Source organism: Bombus vosnesenskii, unplaced genomic scaffold (assembly GCF_011952255.1).
Source record: "Bombus vosnesenskii isolate JDL3184/JDL3185 unplaced genomic scaffold, Bvos_JDL3184-5_v1.1 scf7180000013410, whole genome shotgun sequence".
Lineage (NCBI taxonomy): Eukaryota > Metazoa > Arthropoda > Insecta > Hymenoptera > Apidae > Bombus > Bombus vosnesenskii.
In genome coordinates, this window is record NW_022883032.1 from 996,438 (window position 1) to 1,017,728 (window position 21,291).

At 40.3% G+C, this 21,291-nt stretch overlaps 1 protein-coding gene across 3 annotated transcripts in view; it reads left to right on the forward strand.

The window, feature by feature from the left end:
• Positions 1-21,291, forward strand: part of LOC117237929 (POU domain, class 6, transcription factor 1) — a 210,967-nt gene that overhangs the window by 149,231 nt on the left and 40,445 nt on the right. For 2 of the 3 annotated variants that reach the window (XM_033502368.1, XM_033502370.1), the window contains exon 3: positions 7,138-7,185. The exons of the other annotated variant lie outside the window; for it this stretch is intronic. In XM_033502368.1, coding sequence (XP_033358259.1) covers positions 7,138-7,185 — 48 coding nt within the window. The remainder of the gene's footprint in view (positions 1-7,137; positions 7,186-21,291) is intronic. 3 annotated transcript variants of the gene reach the window in all.

Here is a 21,291-nt window from a genome sequence, read left to right on the forward strand (position 1 = left end):
GGAGCGACTCGTGGCTTTTTCGCCGCGTTCCAACGACACCCTTCGTTTATTAACACCCTACAGTCGCGCCGTGGTGGTTGCGCGCGAAAGCCTGTGGCGAGTCAAACAGTCGTACGAATTTTTAATTACGCCTGGAGAACCGACCGACGCTCGCGAAAATATCGTCGTGATTAGCGGGATTGTTTTATGAAAAACTTGTAACGAGACTGGTTCAATTAACGGATTTCCATGGGAATGCTGGTTACAAAGAGACACACTCGTTGCGCGCGTTTGTTTTTCCGCTAGCTGTCATGCGATTGTTGACACTAGAGCTGATACAGCTGGCTGTTTGGTGTAATTCAACTGTTCAATTGGGTTCAAACGAACCAATCAAAGGAACGTTTCATAGATATACTGTCTTTCTTAGTTAACATCTTCTATCTACCATTTTTTTTTGGTTTTCAAAATGTATATGTATTTCAAAAATGTCGCAACTTAAAGTAATCTAGTCGTGTATTGAATACCAAAATCATCAAACGGATTTCAAGAGATAAGAATGAAAAATTACAAAAATAATATTCGTCCATTGTTTTCTTCGGTCTATTTTTGTCCTTATTGTGTGTTTAGCGAAGAATTTTTTTATAAACTTCCAAATAATTTCTCATTTTTCTTCGAAAAGTTGTTTGATTGTGTCGATGATTGAAAATTGTGTCGCTTTTGAAATACATATGCGATATTTTGAAACATGTGAAGTTACCTTTTAAGTAAAACTACATTATTATGCACATTTTTACACCGAAAGCTAAAGGGAGACTATAACATATTTGTTGACTGAGCAACGCAAAAACGTTTTGATAATCGCGCAACACTTAGTTGTAATTAAATCAGTATAGAAAGTTGAGTTATACTGACCGAATTCCGGTGTATCATAATTAAAAGTTGAGGGAAAGAAATTGTATATAATTAGAAAGTCACTATTTCACTGTTAATTACAGGTAATTTGGGTTACACTTGTTTTACAACTGCCAGTTACATTATCTTTTCTATGGTAATAACTAGGTTTCATGGCTTACGCGTAAAATATCGCGGCAATCTCGATGGTATACGCGTATTTAAAATATTCATACATCTCATCAACTTTGTACAACGGTTGTAATCGTTGACGGCGGAAGGAAAGCGAAAAAGCAAAAATTTGCAGGACAGAACGGATTAACACGCCTTGGTAGCCGATCATACATGTCCTTCAGAGTGTCGTTTCGACCGCGATCCAATCAATTTCGCGTCATCCGGCCGAAGAAACCGCCCCTTTCGCGGCGGCCGAAAAAAGGGCACAAAGTTATTAAAATTCTGGTACAGCGAGGATCGACGTCGACTAGCCGGGAATAATTAATCGGCGAACAAAAAGATTCTTCCGGTAGCCGCCGCCGGCCGTTCCATAAATTAAGATAAATTCCTGTGACACGTCGATTCGTTCGGCTCTAGGATCGTTGCCAAACATCGACGCAGTTTTTCGTTGCTCTTTCGTGCTAACGAAAAATGAAACAGAGAATGTACTAAAAAATAGGGGGGAAAAATAGTGGAAGAAGAAAGAAACAAAAGAAGGAAAAGAAAAAAGAGAGAAAGAAAATGAAGGAGAGCGAAAAAACGGGCGATCCATCGGTATTCCACCAGCGAATCTGTCACACTCCCTTTAGCCGGCTTGTAGAACGAAGCTGACGCGTGCGCTCGCACGCACCCGATCATCCCCCTTTCTCTCGTCCCTCCGCGACACATATACATCGTACTTTAACGTGTATAGTATCCTGTATACGTAAAACGAAACTGGACAACACACATACACGTGCCGGCTGGTACACCGACGATTCGGCTACTAACAAACCCAATAAAAATAATGCACTTTCGTGCATTTGCAAATGAACGTTGTCATTTTATTTCGACGGGAACGAGTCACGTGGTGGCTCGCTCTGGGGCTGCCAACAGCTCCCGCCGCTGATAATAATTATGGATATTGAGAATGGTTATCGCTGACGCCCCGCGTATTAATGCCCCCGACGCTCGCACGCCGATAAACAAATTTGCCGTGTCCGCGTCTACACGGCGGCGTCTAACTTTTTTCCGCGGCCAAGCGAATTAAGCGCGCCCTGGGCCATTAGGGTTTCGAGAGACTGGAAATTAGTTTGTCGTCCATGCGATCATGGTCTAGCAGAAGTAAATAAGCGTGTTTTCGCTTTACGAAATTTTAAAGGACTCTATTTGTTAGGAGTGAATTTTTTAGATATTAGGGCTGGTTTCTGAAGGTGTCATTTATTGGTTAGGGGGACGAGAGCACCGTTATATGGTAGATAAGAAAGTTAGAGGAGAATTGGGTAAGATAAAGATAAATAAGGGTAGATAATGTGGGAATGAGATGGAATTGGATAAGCTGAATAGGAATTATAAATTTGATAGGGTAGAGATTAATTGTGGAAGAATGACTACAAAATCAAAATGAAAAACACAGAATTATAATATAAATCTGATAGAATTGTAACGGTATTCGCTTAAATTACTACGTTTAATACTTACCAAATATATTAAAATACATATATAGAAAACATTCACAAATAAATTCCATTTCATTTCATCTGTTAATCCATAATTTTGACATTCTTCTTTTTTTTCTTTTTACACTTCCATTTGTTCAACGCTCTATGAATACATATTGTAATTTTCGATTTAATAGGAAAGTAGTATCTCGATATTCATTTTATTTGAAAAACTATAATGCACGGGGAACGCGAGGAAGATTTTACCGTTATCCATTGGTGGTTACCGCGTGGCGCGAAATTTTCTTTTTCAACCAAAGGGTTGAATCGCTGTCGAACGCATAACGCGTAATTACTGTCCACCGATTGGCGGAGGCAACGTTTATGTGCTGGCCGTGTAACGTCCAGTTATACAGGCTCGTCGATGGTCGTCATTTACAGGAATGTCGCATTGGCCAGCAAGCCGTGCGTACAGCGCGTGCTAGTGTGCGGCTATTTATGAATTGACACCGCATTAGGGATATTGCTTAACAATAGCGACACTGTTAGCTCGTCGAAGGGTCGGCGTGAAAAGCTGTTATTTTGAAACGTGTTATCGTTGCAAGCAGTAATTGCGAGATTGTTGAACACCGACTAAGTACACCGTTCCGCTCGCGTTATACACCGATTCTACAGTATTTTCCAGCTTAAGTAAAAGTATCGGGATAATAGTGAAATTAAATCGTAGACTAGCGTAAATCTCCATTAGAAAATTACAAATTTCGATATATTTTCTTTCACATTCCGTTTCTTCATTGGACTTCCTTGTTTCTTGTTTCGACTCTCTTTCGCGTTTCTTTTCGGTTTGGGAAGTTCATCGAAATTATGTCGTATTAATTTTTTGTCTCTCGTAAGTAACTAAACGCGAGAAATTGCATTTATATTCTGTAATTAATTAACGTGGCTCACAGTCAGCTTGAAAGAAAACTTTGTATGGACATCGTTGTAATTAAATTCGTTGCTACGCTTTCAATTAAAAGGAAGAAAAAAGAGAGTGGGAAGGGGGAGGAAAGGAAGGGAAGAAAGAGGAAAAATATAAAAGAGGGTTACGTAATTTCTGACACGTTCTTTGCGACTCCTTCCGCGAAAGCGTTCCAATAGAACGCTCGAATTCATAATTAGAAAAGTCAAACAGCAAAGCGACCGCCACCGCGTGAAAGAAAGCGATTTTTTTTTCTTTTTTTTTGACAATAATTTGGTAAACACACGACTTTTTCTCCCTCGACTCGTTACGCTTTTTCACGGTTCCCTCATTACTTTTCCGCGATAAAGTATAATAATTCCGCGTAGAATTAATACTACATATTTAAAACTATCACGCATTCGTTCTGTTTCGCGTTTTGTTGCTCACCTTTGCCGACAGATTTTTAACGGGTAACTCCATTGTATCTGCCAACTGCCAGATTCTTAAACTGAACTTTTAACCCGTGTTATTCATAGAACGTTTTTTTAAACTTGCCCAAATAACGTGTCGCATAAAATACATTTGTATTATGCTTATTATAATCGGAATAATGATAGAATGAGAAATCCAGGGACTTTAACTAACTCTATCAGCTTACAATATGTACATTCACGTTCCTTTTCTTTTTATTATATTTCCTACAAAAGTTTATATTCCCGCAAAGTAAAGTTGGGATTAAATTTTATGACACGAATAATGCGAACGAGCTGTAGGATAATACATTAGATTCGTTTCATATGAAATTAAAAATATTTCGGATTCTTAGCAGAGATTAGTCGATGTTTATGTACACATCTCGTTGTTTTGTATTTAAATACTCAAAATCTAATTAGGAAAGAAAGGTCTGTTGCTTCTAAATGGTTCTAAATCTTAATGAAGCATACATTGGTTACTATCCTTATTACAATCGGGATAATGGCAGAATGTGAAACGTTGAGGTTTATTCTATCTCATAAAGATGGCTTTATACACAGTAAAGTTGGTATTGCAAGATAAAGGGATTTTTTTATGTGTAATTCAAACAAGTTTCGTTCTTCTACCGAAAATATGTTATGATTTAAATACAATTGTATTGCGTCATAATCACTAGAACAACAATCCAGACAAATCTTTTGTATTGATAAATCACATACGGACTGTTACTCTATGCAGAAAGGCACATCTTTTCTTCTATAAAAAATATCGTCTTTGAGAATTATTATTTTATAAATTTCCTTTGCGAATGTGTAAATTTAGTGGTTGAATTAAACAAAACAGGTTAAACAAACTGCTCCTATTGAATTAATTTTTACATCACAGTGATTTAATACATAAAATCTTAACGCCTAAATATAATTTACAACACAATCAAAATTTCTAACATACCATAAACCATTTTCTAAACGCTTCTCAAAATATCCAAGCCGCGAATTAACAATAAATTGAAACACCTGGAGCTCGCACGAAATCTCAACGCTTAAACATAATATCCCGGCCTAGAAACGAAAGCAGGCCGAACAGAGTCCGTAATTTAAAAAAGAACAACGCATGAGCTTTGTTCGTAATGGCAATTCTCAAACGTAGCGCGAGTTGCGGGCGCGCGCGCGTGAAGTGCATAAACTTCCTGTGACGCGCGCGGCCGAAGGTACAAAACCGCGTGCAAGTTGCGGGCGGCGAATGCGCGCGATATAAAACGCCTTTGTCTTGCAAAAACCCGCAGACGTATATCATGCGAGGCCAGGCCACCAACGGGCATTGTTTCACTCTCGCATAATTACCGCGAGTCACGTTTTAAAGTTGAATTTCACCTAAATAAAGCTTAATGTTATTATCGCGGCCAACGGCGAGCCGCTGCCGCCATTATGAGCTGGTTACAGTCTCAAACGTCATTGTGCCGTGTGATCGTTTTCCACGATATTAAGGCGCAAACGACGTTTTTCCACTGTTTTTAACCCCGACATCGTCGGCGACCCGTCGCGATCGACGTTAATTAGATGCACACCGCGAGCGTTACCGGTGTGTTGCTGGATATATATTCTTGAATGGCTCGACTAACTTTGTTACATTGACTTCCCGTCGTTTCTTTGTACGTCTCCTCTTTTTCCTTTTTCGTTAGAAAAAGAATTTCGTTCGTTAAGCTGCCAACTCTACAGATTATAATGCGATTTAGTAGGAAAAGCAAAGGAACATTCGCGAGGGTGCAGCTTCTTCCTTGGTCATTGTAATCTTGTCACTGTAGATTAAAACGGTAGCGTGCTATAATCACTATATTACAAAATTAAAAAAAAATTTGTTCCTTGTAGATTTTGAATATAATTATTTATCGAATATTTAAAATAGAAAATATATAACGATTCATGTATCGTCGTGACAATTATAAATCTTAACAACTTATAGTCTTTCGTGCGCACATACGACACATGGGTTCTACAGCGAAGGGGTTAATTTATGAAATTCTGGAATTAATATCTACAGTGTAAGATTGCTATTGATGAAGTTAGTCTGGTTACGGTATGAATATCTTAGGAGACGTATTGATACATAATTTTTTTGTAAATTTTTCAATGTCATTATCTAAGTGTACAATTAATGTTCAATTGATCCCAACAAAGACATTGCTTATTTTCATAAGTTCGTTTCTCCTCTTTTCAGTATATCGAGTTAATCAGTGAATGTGTTCTCTGATATTCAAATCATGGAGTTAATCAGTATAGCTTCTGAAAGGCTCTTATGAATTTCTCAGAAGATAAACTGATCAATTATAGCTTTTGTAATAAATGATTTTATTTCATAAACTCATTTATCGCAAGAAGATGGGACAAACAGTAATAAATTCCAAATTGTAAAAATACACCTTTTTTCATTTTCCAATTTATAACGTTGATCAACTTTCTTTTGAAGAATAATCAAGTAATTTACTGAAAGCATCAATAAATTACTATCTTATCAAAATGAAATGTTCAAATCTAAACCGTAGACAAACAAATTGTAACAAGGAATTGTTATTAGGATTGCTATTAGTAAAACGGATGGTAGAATGGGAGGGGGGATGGTTGCCCTTAAATTTAACAGAGACATGGCCAGGAAGGTTGCGCATGTTCCACTGACGTCAACGCTAAATCGAGAAATTAATTACTAAAATTGCAAGAAAAACCGGAGCGGGTCGATAACTGATACAACTTCATTAAATTTACCGATCGATGAGGAGTGGTGAACGCGGCGACGCGGGCAAAAAATCAGGCTATTATCCCGCCGAAAACGGTGGTATTGATAAAACCCGCGTCGCGATCACGGCCGACCGGACAAACACAATGATAGCGAGCGAACGAAATTTTTTTTCTCCCCTCGCCTCCAGCCCCTGCCCGTCCTGATTCACTCCCCCTTTTGCCGACCCTGTACCACCACCTACGCATCCCCTTTCCGCCCCTGTGCCACCCCTTTCGTGCGTCGCTTCTGCAAAACTCTCCGTCCGCGGGCATAAAAGTCGGCGTAATAAACGGCGAGCGTCCGAAAGGGGTCGAAAAGGGATGGATTAACCGACGGCGGCCGTTGATGGAACAACGTAATGCATACGTGATGTTTAATTAATCAATTAATAACCGTATTATTGTTTTGTTTAATTAAAAATAATGAATCTCTCTCTGTCTGTAGCGTTGGTGGGCGGATTTACGAGCACGACCGGCGTCGGCATCATCCACCGTACGTATCAATCGCATTTGAAAGCTGACGCAGGCTACGGATAAGCCTACCTTATGTATCTGTGCTTTTTGTCGATATACGATAGGTTTATTTTTTCTTTTTTTGTCTGTTTTTTCACGTATCTTTTTGTTCTCTCTTGCCCGTATATCGCTTTCTTCCTATCATCGAACATTATTTACGCGAGATGTTTGAGTTTTAGTACTTTCTTCCTTTTCGTTTCAATGCACGCGCGAATTAGTGGATTTTAGTGATCGAGATATAGTCGTCGTGGAAACAATCACGTAGATTATATCGCTTTATGATTGTATGGATTGAAATAGAAATTTACGATGATCAATTGGTAGATATTTTAACATAGAAAAAATTGCAATAGTGATGAAACGAATCGAAGTCTACAGCTTTTTTCTGTATTCAAAGGCAATAGTCAGATGTTTTGAAAATTCATATTTCAAATGTTCAATTATATCCTATATATTAAAAGCTTCAAGAATTCAATACGAAGTATTCAAATATTCAAAATTTCACATATTTAAAATTCAAATATTTGAAATTCTATATATAAAAAATCCAAATTTTAAATACTCCAAATACCAATATCGATGATGGATATATCGATCGAAGTCAGAGACGGCTAGAGAAGGACACGAAACCGGGATATTCTCCGTTGGAACCCAAACTTGTCCACGTTCCGGTTGACGGTTTATATTTCGCTAGTAGTCGATTTTAATAAACTCGATGTAAACGGTTGGCCCCTACCCTTTGTGGAGAAAGTTTCCGGGAGAGCGCGCCGATTTTTAAATATAGTGTGCCCGGTGGGTTTGGGCAGCAACGGGAGCCTGGGTCGGGTGTGGAACCGTGTACCACCGTCAAAGCTTTTCGCCAAGCGTTCTCCGCTTGCCTCGTTGATCCACGAAAAAGGCTCACCATCCGTGGAATCTTTTGTTTATAATTTTTTTGATCATTACCCAACAGGCTACTAATTCCGCCAGCGGGTGCATTCAAAATTTATCGGCGACGCGACAAAACGCACCCTCCAATCTTTTTTATCTTCCTCTGCTACACCTGCTACTTCTGTCTCTGTTCGTCAACCGACTATCCGCGATCGTTTCTCTTCCCTTTTTCGCTGCTTTTCACCTTTCTCTCTCTATTCTGTTTCTCTTGCACTCGTGTCTCTCTGTCTGTCGCGGTCCCTCTGTCTGTCGTGGTCCCTGTAGCTGTCCGCTCGCTTTCAACCGTCCCATTCCCTATTGGACAGCGTTCAAAGGGTATTCAGAGTCGAAGGTCCGGAAATGGTTCGGTGAAAAAAAAACAGGTGAATAGAGTTAGGCACTTGTTTGTCCGACGGATCTATCCGGGCGTCGTGATTCACCCAAAATTCAGATCCTATCTTCTATTTCCTTTATACTGGTTCCTTCATTTTTGACCAATTAATTATACATAATTTTATAGTAATATTGGATCATTTAGTAAATTTTGAAGTTTGAAGATAATGAATGAATGATATCATTAACCCATTTTAGTTCTGCGTTAGTAGGCCAACATCATATCGAGAAACCGATTAGTTCAATTGAGAAAATGAATAAAACTAGAGATAAAATCGTTGAATAATATAATTTCATTGATATAACAATTGGTCGTACCACGTGCTAGCAAATTTTCAGTAAATATTAGTAAGAAAAAGAACTTACCATTTCTTTCTACACTTCACAAATATCACGTATAATATCCATATATTGCTATACATGACTTCTTTAACTCTTTATGTTCGTAGTAGCCAGCCGATCCAGAACGCTTTCACGTTTTAATTTCCAAACAGATAGAGCCTGTGCATAAATCACGTTCGTGGAACAGAAACATTCGAGAAATGTCTGACACGTATATCGAGGACAGTCGAATAAAAGTGGCTCCCCGGTACATCTATATACATGCATTTTTTTTTTATTTTCACCGAGTTAATTGAGATTGCTCGAAACGCGAAAAACGCATCCGATCGCGAGGCGCGGCTGGGTCGCGTATCTCTCTTTGATCCTCCCGTCCCGACGTTTTTCCTACCCCGCGCGATATATACGAGCGTAATTATCAGCATTTAAATCCCTGTTCCCATCATCAAAAATGTGCCCCGACCACATCGGGCCACCGCTGTTTGTGTTCCGCGAAGAGTAACCGCTGCGTTTTCGAGAGGTAATCGGCATCGTCAAAGAAAGTGACGAGTGCCCAAGCACCGTTAATGAGACACGTTTTACGCGTATCCTGCGGGATAACTCCGATTCCACGTGCTTGTCTGTATGGCACATTCGAAACCAACCTCAGTTAGTAAGAGACATATAAAAAAAAAGAGAATGAAAGAGGGAAAAAATAAAAAGAGGGCGAACAAGTGGCCTCGAGGTGGTGGTGGTGGTGGTGGTGGTGGTGGTAAAGGGTAACAGTCTGCATTCAGAGATCGCGGTATATCAGGGAAAGGGATGAAAAGGGGGTTGGTAATACGGGATAGAGAGAGCAAAAGCGCGGGATACGGTAGAAATAATGTGTTTAGGCGCAGGCATTTTTATCGCGCTACACCCTCAACCCCCACCAACCCCGTTCGCCCCCTTCAGCCCCTAAAGCTTTTGTTGTTTCCAATGCTTTATGTGAATTGCACTGTAAAATCTCATTATATTCGTGTGCAATGCGTCCATTATATCCTGTGCCAGAAACATTTTCTCCTACCGGATTTTTCTTTTCCCTCTACCTCCTCGTGTTCTTTTTATATTTTTCTGTTTCTTCTCTGCTTTTTTTCCTACTTTTTCTTCTCTTATTTTTTTCTGTTTTATTCTACTTGCCATGCTTTCGTTTATTCGTTCCTTTTCTCGTTCATTTTCGTTCTCTCGTTCCTCCAGTGCACAGGTCTCTGTGACCGTCTCTGTTCGTTGTTCCAAAGCCGAAACATTCCCTAAATTTATTCGCTCGTGCGACGCGCCACGGTCTAATTTGTTTCGCCGGAGTACAACGCGCCCGATGCGAAACAGCGATGGACGCTAATTACCCCGCCGCCTCGACCGATCGCTGTTCGATTTCGTCTCTCGAATCCTGTGTCGCGCGCCCTCGACCGCCCTTCACCGGCCGCCCAACCATCCTCCACATGCCTCTTTCACCCTTCGTTCGATCTTTTGTTATGCTAGCTTTTCGTGATTTAGAGAATCGGTTGTTTGGGTCGCTTGTTCGATGCTTTGCTCCCTTCCTCTCTCTCTCTCTCACTCACTCGCTCGCTCACTCACTCACTCACTCACTCACTCGCTCACTCACTCACTCACTCACTCACTCACTCACTCACTCACTCACTCACTCACTCACTCACTCACTCACTCACTCACTCACTCACACACACACACACACACACACACACACCTCTCTTTCTGTCTGTCTGTCGGTCCGTCTCTCTCTCTCTTTCTGAACGGAGCAGACCCGATTGCGAATGGTTTTTTTTTCGAATGTAATCAAAATGTATGGACAGCGAATGTTCGATGAAATAGAAAAACAAAAAGGCTATGAAAATTGTTACGGAAGTTAATTATAGCGAAAAGGATTTCCCTGGAATTGGTATTTCGCTGAAACGTTGCTATCATCTTGCAAAAATATCGACGAAATTTAACGGCGCCTCTTTTGCGTATAGTTCGAGCTAATCTTACATTCACAGCGGAATAAAAGTGGAAAACTGTAATTATATCGAGAGAATATGATAGAATTTGAAATAGAAGTTCGTAATCCATTTTATAAAAATACTAGTAAATTTTGTAAGTGTCCCGAAATAAAGAATAGTTTCCTTATCTGCAGATCGGCTATTTTTTTATATCATTTAATGTTTCTTAAATTTACAAAATGATTTGCTTCATGAGCATGATAACTTTCATTACACATAACTTCACTTGTTGACAAACCTCACATAGCATCATATAGACAGAGTACATAAACTTTCACCATTCAGATCATACAGCATTCTTTGGCAAAGAAATCATCATTTTCCTTGCATTCCTTATATTTATTATTATAGTATCAGTAGTTCTAGTATTAATTTTCAATGTCATTTTTATATACTATATTTCTAATAAAAATAAAAATCTCCAAGAAAAGCTGCTAATCTCGATTTCGTTTCGGTAGATGGAATGGTTAAGGATATTTTATTTTATTAACAATCTTAGAATGAAATTGAAATTAGAAATTAAGCATATTAACAACTATTGTTTTTGCATTTGCTTCAAACTTAACAAATGCTGTTTAACTGGATCGAAACCGACCCAAAGTACTACGTAGAAGGGTTGAACGCTGCGCAAAATCGAAGTTAGAGTCGCGTCGATAGAAGACCAATTAGGAAAGCAGCTACAAATGACGATGTATCATCGAGCCATTATTAAGAAGAAAGAGAATCAGTCGGAATAAAAGTATGGGACGAACCGTTAAGCTCAGCCGGGCAAAGCAACTGGGAGGTTAATGGCGCGTCGTTGCGTATTCCAACGGTGTTTGTTTCCTCGCAGTTGGCAATAAACTAAGATAAATGAATGTCCGTAGGCTAGGCCACTATTATTCCTTCGCTCGCTGCTTACATTAAGTTGCCTCGCATTAACGGCGATGCTGAATGTATCGCACCCATTACAAGCACGAATTCCCGATCGAACGCTCGTCTCTCATTTGTACGAAGCACCATGAGGGAAGTCTGGCTTTCTTCAAGAGCTTGAAATCTAGGATCACGGTCTCGGAATGTTATGTGCTTTAACTGAATCGTAGAAGAAAACGATTGAAACAGTAAGCTGCAATTTTTGGTATTTTCGTGCAAAGATCTCCATTCCAGTTGGTGATCGTAGATAAAGCTTCGCACGCTTTCTCAATTATCTACAAGTTTGGGGAATATAGGATTTTATGGTTGTATAAGGACACGTGTATTTAGATTTGATATCATCAATATCATTAAAAATACAAACAATGCTGTATATATAGAAAACATCGAAAAGGTAACAAATGAAAAAGTTTCCAAATATTCTTGTTCACACCGAAGCGAGCAAGAAAATTCCGAAAACATCTATACGCTAAAACACTAAATACATTTCACCCTGAGATATCGTTTTATCGACGACGGGTTGCTGAAATAAGCTGGTAGGAGTGTTTCTTTACTGCCCTACGAAACAATTCCCGAGCGTAGCTTCATCAACTCATCTCGTTTCGGAACGAAACCGACATGGTGACTGAAAATTATAACAGCATTGTGCGGCGGTTGCGTCCAAATAACCGGGATCGTTAGGTCGTAGCTGGGTACGTTTGGATAACCACAGGGAAACGCTTATGATTCGTTTGCGAAGTCGAATATCGCGCGACGAGAAGCCGCGAATCCATTCTGCTGAAGGTAAGGCGGAGAAGAGAGGAGCTGCTGGAGGGCAACACGGTGGCAGGCAACCGTCGGCAGTAACGTCGTCGCAAAATCCACTGTGAGTACGCCTCAAATTCCGGCAGAGGAGGCTCAGCTCGTAAAGCACAGGAAGATGCATGCCGGGATATTAAGGCCATTATCGCCGTTGCATATTCATGCCGTATTATAATGAAAATACAGTTTATTACCGAAGATTAACAGCTTCTTACGACGACGTGCGCTCGCTGCCGAGCTGGCGACTACCCTCTGCGCCGCGTTTCACCCCTCTTTCGCTGTGCCAGGATTCGATGAAGATGGAAACGCGTTCGATAGAAAGTTCTTTACCGCTGCGTTGTTCAGTGTGAGTGTTTTGTCTTAGATATATCTCTTTGTATATTATGCCAAGTGGTATTGTTGTTAGATTTCTTAGTTAAAGTACTAAACCTTAGCTAAGAACATATTTTTGTTCGTTTGGATAGGAAAATTTTCTTGGCCTTCTCGTGTAATAAGAAAGTTTTTATAAAACAGGTTATTTTCTTAGATCTATATTTGAATGTTAAGAAATGACGACAACACGCCAGAAAAAGATATCGCATTTATATTCAAAATGTTCTGAAATGAATTATTTCCACCCACGCAAGAACTACTTAGGCAAGCTTGTGTGCTATTTACCAGAGTTGAGAACCAGTAGACCTTCAGGATTAAGGGAAAAACAAGTAAACCTTCGTAACCAAATGTAGTTAGTTTCAATCACCAAAGAGATTTCTCTGAAAATGCTTTATTTTCCACAAATTTAGTATAGAAGCTACTCAATTATTTCAAATACTACAAATTATGCAGCAACCTGTAGCAATCTATAACAACCCACACAAGCAGTTACCATAATTGTAGATAATGAAAGAAAAACGAAGAAAATGTGCACCCTCGTAAATTTATCATTGGAAACGCAACAAGATACGAACAGAAGTGCACGTGTCGCTGAATTACGCACGTACATTACATACCTGCTACAATTTTAACTCTGTTGCCATCCTTGAATTTATATTTATTTAATTTCATTCTTACTCTCATTCTAATAATTTAAAAAGATTTCTAACGCTCTAAGAAAATGTTTACTACGCCGTTGAAACGAAAAATGATGCGTACTTGTAACCATTTTTCCATATTATTTCACGAATCTGGGGTATTTTTAGAAGAACAGAATTGTGCCGCAAGTGACGAAAAAAACATAGTTTTAAGAATCAAACTATGGAATGTACGAACAGAACAATATTATATGAATGAACAAAGTCAAATCGATGTGATACAAATTTTGCGATATTTTATCTGCTCAGGTAGCGACGAGAGTTAGGAGCTGTTTTGGGAAGCTCGAATCCCCTAGTGTGCGCAGGAACTCGCGTGTGCTCCCGTTTATCCACCGTACATAAGTAATTAATTCTATGACTTGCTTGCCGAGTGACGCGACAGCTTCTGCCACGGCTGTCGCGTGCTTGCCGAAGAGTAAATAAGACGAAATGAGGGAATAGATTGAGGAATAATTCAGACATCTTTGTAAACCTTTTATTACTATGTGACGACATTGTTTCCTTCATTTATTCTTTCATTTACAATTGCGAATTTCATTATAAATTTTCGTTGTCTGGCAATTTTTCATTTATGGTTTTATTGCTTGTATATATATTTAAGTGTATTTTTGTTTAATATTTATGAAGCCGCTGTTGAAATAGTAACAAAATGTAAGATATCGCTGAATATTTCATCTAACATAATTATTTTAAATATCTTCTTCTCTTTTTGAATATACGGATTAACATAGAAGAGAAGAAACGAAAATCTTCAAAGAAACTTCTGAATAGATATAAGAAGATATATACACAAAATTTGGATTGCTATAAATACATTTATTAATACAGTGCGATAGTACAATAGTGAATTTTCGTCGCTCAAATTGAGATAGACGAATGTGGATTTTTTATTTATTTCAAGTGTCACGCGTAAAACACTGAATCTAACAAACATTACGAAATATTATGTTATAAATAACACATGGTAGGCTATAATTATTCAGTCAAACAATAAAACGGAATCTTCATCAGCAACTTGTCTGACTCACTTTCGACAATCCGCCAGAGTTCTCTCCCTCTCTCTCTCTCTCTCTCTCTCTCTAAAACCGACCATGTCCAGCGGTTGTCACCCTCTTGAGCCAATTTCCTTGGCTGGGAGGCCAGCCTCGCCGTCTTAATTCCTCCTCCACTATAGACGGGGAACGAGGTACTACAGAGATTCCGTTTACGTACCGTAAATAAGTAAATAATTCATTCTCTGACTCGCTTGGCAAGTGGCACGAGGAGTAAGCGTGTCCTGGAGGATGATGGAGGGAACAAGAGACCAAGGAGAGTGGGCGAGGAAACGCTCGTGGAGGGGTTTCTAGGAAAGGGAGAAAGACTACTGTACCAGCAACTACGTCGTGAAGACGACGACAAGGGGTGGTAACACGGGCGGTGGGGATTGAAATCTGCATAATATCGGTAATGCTCAAAATGCGAGTCGCGTAGCTACCTGCCTTGCTTACCCCCGCGCTCCGCTCCACAGTCGCGTCAACTAAAACTTAATTATAATTAATTAATGCGACTGCTAACTGTGGCGGCCGGACAAGTATTGACCCGACACGCCACGCTCGACCGTTTCTGATTCTCTTCCCATGCGCGAATCCCTCTCGATCTTTCCTGTTCCTTCGTCTGATCCCCGGCTACTCGATGTCATCAAGGCCGCTGACGTGGCAGATCTCGTGTCTTAATTCCGCATTTCGACCGTCTTTGCTTTCGCCACCATCTTCGCCCTCTACGTTCCTCTCCTTCTCTCTTTACTCGACCGTCACACTCCCTAAGAGGAACGATAGAGAGGAGGGAGGCTTGGTGCAAGAACTGGGACATAACATTTCCGTGGCGGAGGCGGTACTAAGTCTATGGCTCCGTACAGTACGTAATTAGAAACCTTTGTGCAAAATGAATACTGTTAATTAACGTACCTAAAAAGACATTATACCCGCGGGCTGGTAAACTAAATATGGCCTCCGGCGAGCGTATTACACCGTTCACGGTGTAAATAAGCGATTTGCTCGTCGCCCACGCCGACAATATACGCCTTCTTGCTACCGTTAAGTCATAATGAATTGTATTCGCGACTCGCGAGAAGAGTTCCCTCTTCGTTGTTGGACGCAGCGTCGAGTTACGTCGCCATCTACAGCCTCGTCGCACGCCGATTTCGTACTCGAAGCCGGCTAATGCGTGGAAAACTCGCGAGAGTCGTTCTTTCAAAACGATCCCTCCAAGAAATTTTGACGAAAATTCTAACAACACGGACTTACGAATATTTGAACAGAAAACCAACAAAATTATTCTTCTCACATTTCTCTTCTGTAATTTTTATGTGAAATAAAAAAGGGAACAAAATGATAGATTCGAAAGTACAATCCTTCGAAAATGGGTAATAAACTTACAGTGTATCATAACACGCAATAAATATTAGTTTGATCGTCCCGTTAAATTAACTGAATCTGTATCAGTCCAAAGTGTTCGAAAGAATATTAAAAACATATTTAATCTTAAAATCAAACGAACGGACAGTTTTAACGTGGCATTGTTGGACAACGTATTGAAGTTAAAAATTGATCAAACTAGGATCTAACATTTTAACTTAATATCTATTTTGAGCTTAGATCGAATGAATCATTCGCATTACGTGATATTCTATGATATTTTGTGATTAAATAGGAAAGCACGATAGGTGGATTATGTCAAGAGATGATGAATGTATATGGTTGATATTAATTGTCTCTTAATTTATTAATTCGTTCGCATTATTTCAGAATCGTACAGCGAGAGATCGTCCGAGGTCGTCCGAGATCGGGGTTCTCCGTTCGCTTTTACGTGGCCCGACTGGAGTTCGGCGGGCAATTACAATATGAAAGGCACATAAATCAGCGGGTTTAATTAACGCGTTGTTATTATGATTATGACACCTCCACGGGATTATAATATCCCGAAATGCTCCTGGAGAGCACAGTACCCGCTGTAAGCCATTTTTCAATGGGCCGCAAATGCGAAAACTCCTTTTGTCTTATCACGGGATCCGTTTGAAAGAAAGTCACCCTTATCGCGCGAAATTTTCTACTTTTATCCCTTCAATTCTTTTTAAAAAATGAATATTAGCTAGGAAAGTAACATAAAAATAAGATTTGAAATGAGCATAGTTTTGGAAATAGCATAAGCTTAGAAATTATTTTTAGTTTCTTAAATCGAATTTGAAAAAATGCTCAGTTAATTGAATTAAAGTCAGTCAAATTAATTAAATATTGAATGAACGGCTCAGAGAAAAGGTAACATAAGCGATACAATTTTTAATTTGGAGAAACTGTAATTAAGTTTGTAAGCTTTTTTTAAACATAAAATTCATTACTATTTGTATTCATAAAATAAAGACACTTGCACAGTTTTTCATTTAAGCGAATACGGACCTTACACATTATTTCCTGAGCTTATTTTTGTTTTTTTTCTTTTTTTTTTTCTTTTTGACAAATTGAAAACAGGTGTCATTCCCAAAGCAATTTCCACGAAAACTTTTACTATTCCGAAATATCCCAAAAACGCAAACAGTCGAAAATGATGAGAAATTCTCGAGGGTACATATTTCGAAAGGAGTGGAGAACAATGGAAAGAAAACGAAGGACATTGAAAGACAGAGAAAAGAAAGAACCCTTGGTCGTAACGGAAGAACGGCCGGGAACAGAAACTCCAGTTTTTCTCCCTGTCCTCGTTCCCCTGACTGCGAAACAGTCTGTGAAAGCACGACTTCTCTATTACCGTCAGTTAATAGGGTTTTTAAAAGTCAAGTGCATCTCGCATCCCTGCAGCATGACGAGAGTGTGGGACATAGAAAACGAGTGAGAGGAAAAGAGTCCGGGACGATGGCGTGCACATAGGTGGAAGGCAAAAGGTAGCGAAAACGTAGAAGAGAGATTGGCAGAAGCTGGAAGGATGAGACTGCATTCAAAGGTAGCCAATATAAGCCCGGCAAGTGCTCGCTGTTGTGGACGTTTGCGAGAGTTTTTCTGCTATGACTGGTAGTTCCAGAAAACACTCGCTCGATACTCATAATCAAGTAATCACAGATGATGCGGGAGCATCGAGTGGTACGTTTCAGCTATTAGCCCTCGTCGATATATATGGGCAGTAAGAGAGACGATGATGAGAGACGCCTTTTAGTCAGCGGCTCTCAAGCTACACACCGTGTACCGTTACCGCGGTGGTCGAGTCGATCGGAGCTTATGTTCGTGTCGCAAGGGGAACGGCAAGAGAATGAGGGTGACAGATCGTATGGCGATAGTGTGTCTCGCGAGAAACGGACTAGGGGACGATAAAGAGAAATCAATCTACGGGGGCCACGTACGACGCGAACGGAAACTGACTGAGCGACCCTGTGATATTTTTTAATTAATCGAATTATTGAACTGTATCGCAATTGAATTGAATTAAGTGTCGGTGCCGCGGAACCTGGAAGCGCGCAATTTTCTGTCATTATTGCAACGTCCTCCACCCCCTATAGCCCCTTGTGCAGTCTGCTCTCTATCGTCGTCTCCCTCAGTCGTCTCGATCGTATCTTCTCTTCTTCCCCCTTTTTCTCCTCGTTCCCATGTTCTTGCGTTCTTCGTCCCGCTGCTCGTCACCCTTATACCTTTTCGTCGCCCGATTCGTCGCGACCCTTGGACTACCCCTTCCCCTCTGCCGTTCCACGTTCCATCCGCACCCTCGTCGATACACGCACTCACGCATCAACCAACACTGCCGCGTGACGCGCGTTTATATCGTAGCTGCACCACGTGGCCCTCACTAATTACCTATCCAGCTGTACCGCACGAGTAAACGACGGGAAGGGTTGTGCCTCCGCGCGAACGCCAAGGATTTTTTTTCGGTCCCCGGGAAATATTGATAAAGTAAACGTAGCTGTCTCGGCAAGCGAGATAATTAAAAAAAAAGAGAACAAAGGGAATCCTTGCCGCGCGTCGAAAATAGAGTGGGCGCGATTAAGAGATCTTTTCTCTGGAAAATTGTTTTTTTAAAGAATGTCTATTTAGGAAATTTTTAGTGGAATTGAAGTAATATTTTTATTTTTGTATTTGAAGTAGTGGAAGTAAATCGTTCAACCCTTAACTGGTGCAGTGAGAATTAAATAACCGATAGAAATACATTTTTCATTCTCATGACAGAGTGTTGTACTTCTCACTATGTAGTTACCTTTGATGTCTGTACGATGTAAGATTAGTCTTTGCTGATTAATTGTTCATTTCTTGCTTTCTTATCAACGATCTCATTTACACCTTATCAGTCGAGGATTAATTTATTCTTAAATTCAAAAAGATATTTGCTATATGTGTGGCGTGTCTTCTAGAATATCTTTGAAGCTATTAACACACACGATGGTTAACTATCATGCTCGGTCAAATATCCCCTAGCACGAACTCATACTTGACGTATTTCAATTAACCTCATTGCCGTGGCTCGTTACGTCCACCGAATGTCAAACATGCTTGTCCATGTTACGGGGATCCATGGCGGCCGTGACATCGAACCTTCCACCAGCTGTTCGACGATTATTATTTCAGCTATTGTCGAGTATCGTTCAGATCCTACAACTGACTGCGAACCATATTTGAACATATGCTGAGAAGTATTACTCCGACGATTCTACTTTCATTTATAAAAACTACTCGCACTCCTACTTTTATTATCCATTAAATTTTACGTTCTTATATTCGAGTGATTCATTATAAACTTTTAGCCAATCTACCCAGGGTACAATTATAGCGGAAACCGAGAACGATTACATCACCGATCCCATAAAGATCGATACAACTTTAATTCCCCGCGGTTCACCGGTTTCAATCGCCGCATCCCGAGGGTGGATTTCAAAAATTCAGCGGACCGATCAAATCGCGGCTGCCACATTCGGTATCCCGGTTGGCGAAACGAGGTCCGCCGAGGCCACGATTTCCCCTTGAAACCTGGTAGGCCTATCGAGCGGCGGCAGACCACAATAATTCAAACGAGACGAGGCCGGAACGGTTACGAAAACCGCGGAACGAATCGTCTCAACGAGACACGATTTAGAACACCTCTACGCTGGCGCGTCGTCGTCGACGAAAAAGGTATGGGTTGGACAAAGAGAGTGGGTGAAGAAGATGGGTGAATGAGTAAGAGAGGGTGGAGAAGAGAGAGAAAGGAAGCAGAAGAGGGAAACATGAAGTTGAAAGAGGAGGTCGTGGGTGGTTGGGTGGACCATGGGGTGCGGAAGGGCGACGGTGTGGGGGTAGAGGGTGGTCTAACCAAACTTAATTGAATCCCAGTCCGAATGTATAATATGTAGACTGCCTGCATAATGTCGTGAGCCAGCAGTGATTCTCAACGGGCCACGTGGCCGTTTCAACGTTAAGCGTCGCGACGCTGGCCTGGCCGCGACAAACACCGAATTTTGAGAACCATCCACGGAATTAGATATACAATAATGTAAGCAGAGCCCCGTTGCGGTGTAAGGGCTGATGGTAAGGTCATGTATATTCATACATCGGTCGACCCACCTCCGATTCTCTCGCCCAACCACCCCTACCAACGTAGCTACCACTACCACACTCATCACGACCACCTTCTCAGCCAGCTTTTCTATCTTACTCTCTCTTGCTCTCTCTTGTGTTCTCAGGCTCCTCTTTCATCCTCGCTCACACTGTGCTGTACTCGCCTTCAACCGACCGCCCCCTCTTAACCGGCAAAGACCGAGAGCCAAACAACCACGCTGCGAATAGATTTACGTCACGTCCGCGCTGTTTACGACTGGCGAGCATTAAGATGTCTGTTGCGAAGAATATTCTGAACGTTGCCGATGAGCTGATTACAGGGCGCTCGCGTGTACCGGATAGTTGGCTCGTTCTTAGCTAGATGGTATATATACCGGACGCTATCAATAGTTGTTGCACATTGTTTTAGGGATAATTGGTGTGCGATATTCGACAGGATTATATGATTAGAGTGAGTGAGATTAATCTTAAGGTGGTAGAATTTGTAATCTTGTTGACTGATTAAGGTTTCGTTTGTCGTAAACAGTATCTTTGATTGTTAATTATTGATCAAATGCAGTTTCTATACAAAGAAGTATATCGTACACCGTGGCTACAGAAACTATTTGCATAGTATTGTATTTATTATAGCATTTATTCATATCATTTATTAGTATAGCTACAAAAATTTCATGTTATACGTGAAATGTAAAACTTGATAAGAAAATGCTTCTTTAGACAGTAACGTGCAAATACTTTCTGCAGTCACTTTATGACAAAAATTTCAAAAACTGGATAGATTAGAACATCAAATCCACTTCAAAATAGGACCGTAAAGTCTTCAATTACATTTATGAAATAAAAAAAGTAACACAATTTTAGAAAATATTGCATACAGACTACGATAGTGGTTTTCCCGTTTAATTTGACAACGTAACGTTACATGATTGAATAATTCTCCATACCCGTTTCGTCTCCTGAATCATTTAAAATAATCGCATCCACTTTGCTGTAAATCGTGAAAACCACGTTATTTAAAAGTTTCCTCTGGCTAGGAGCAGCAAGTTCCGCCGAAACTTCGTTTTGATTCTGCCCAATCAGACGAGCAAACAGCGTTTCGCCGGAA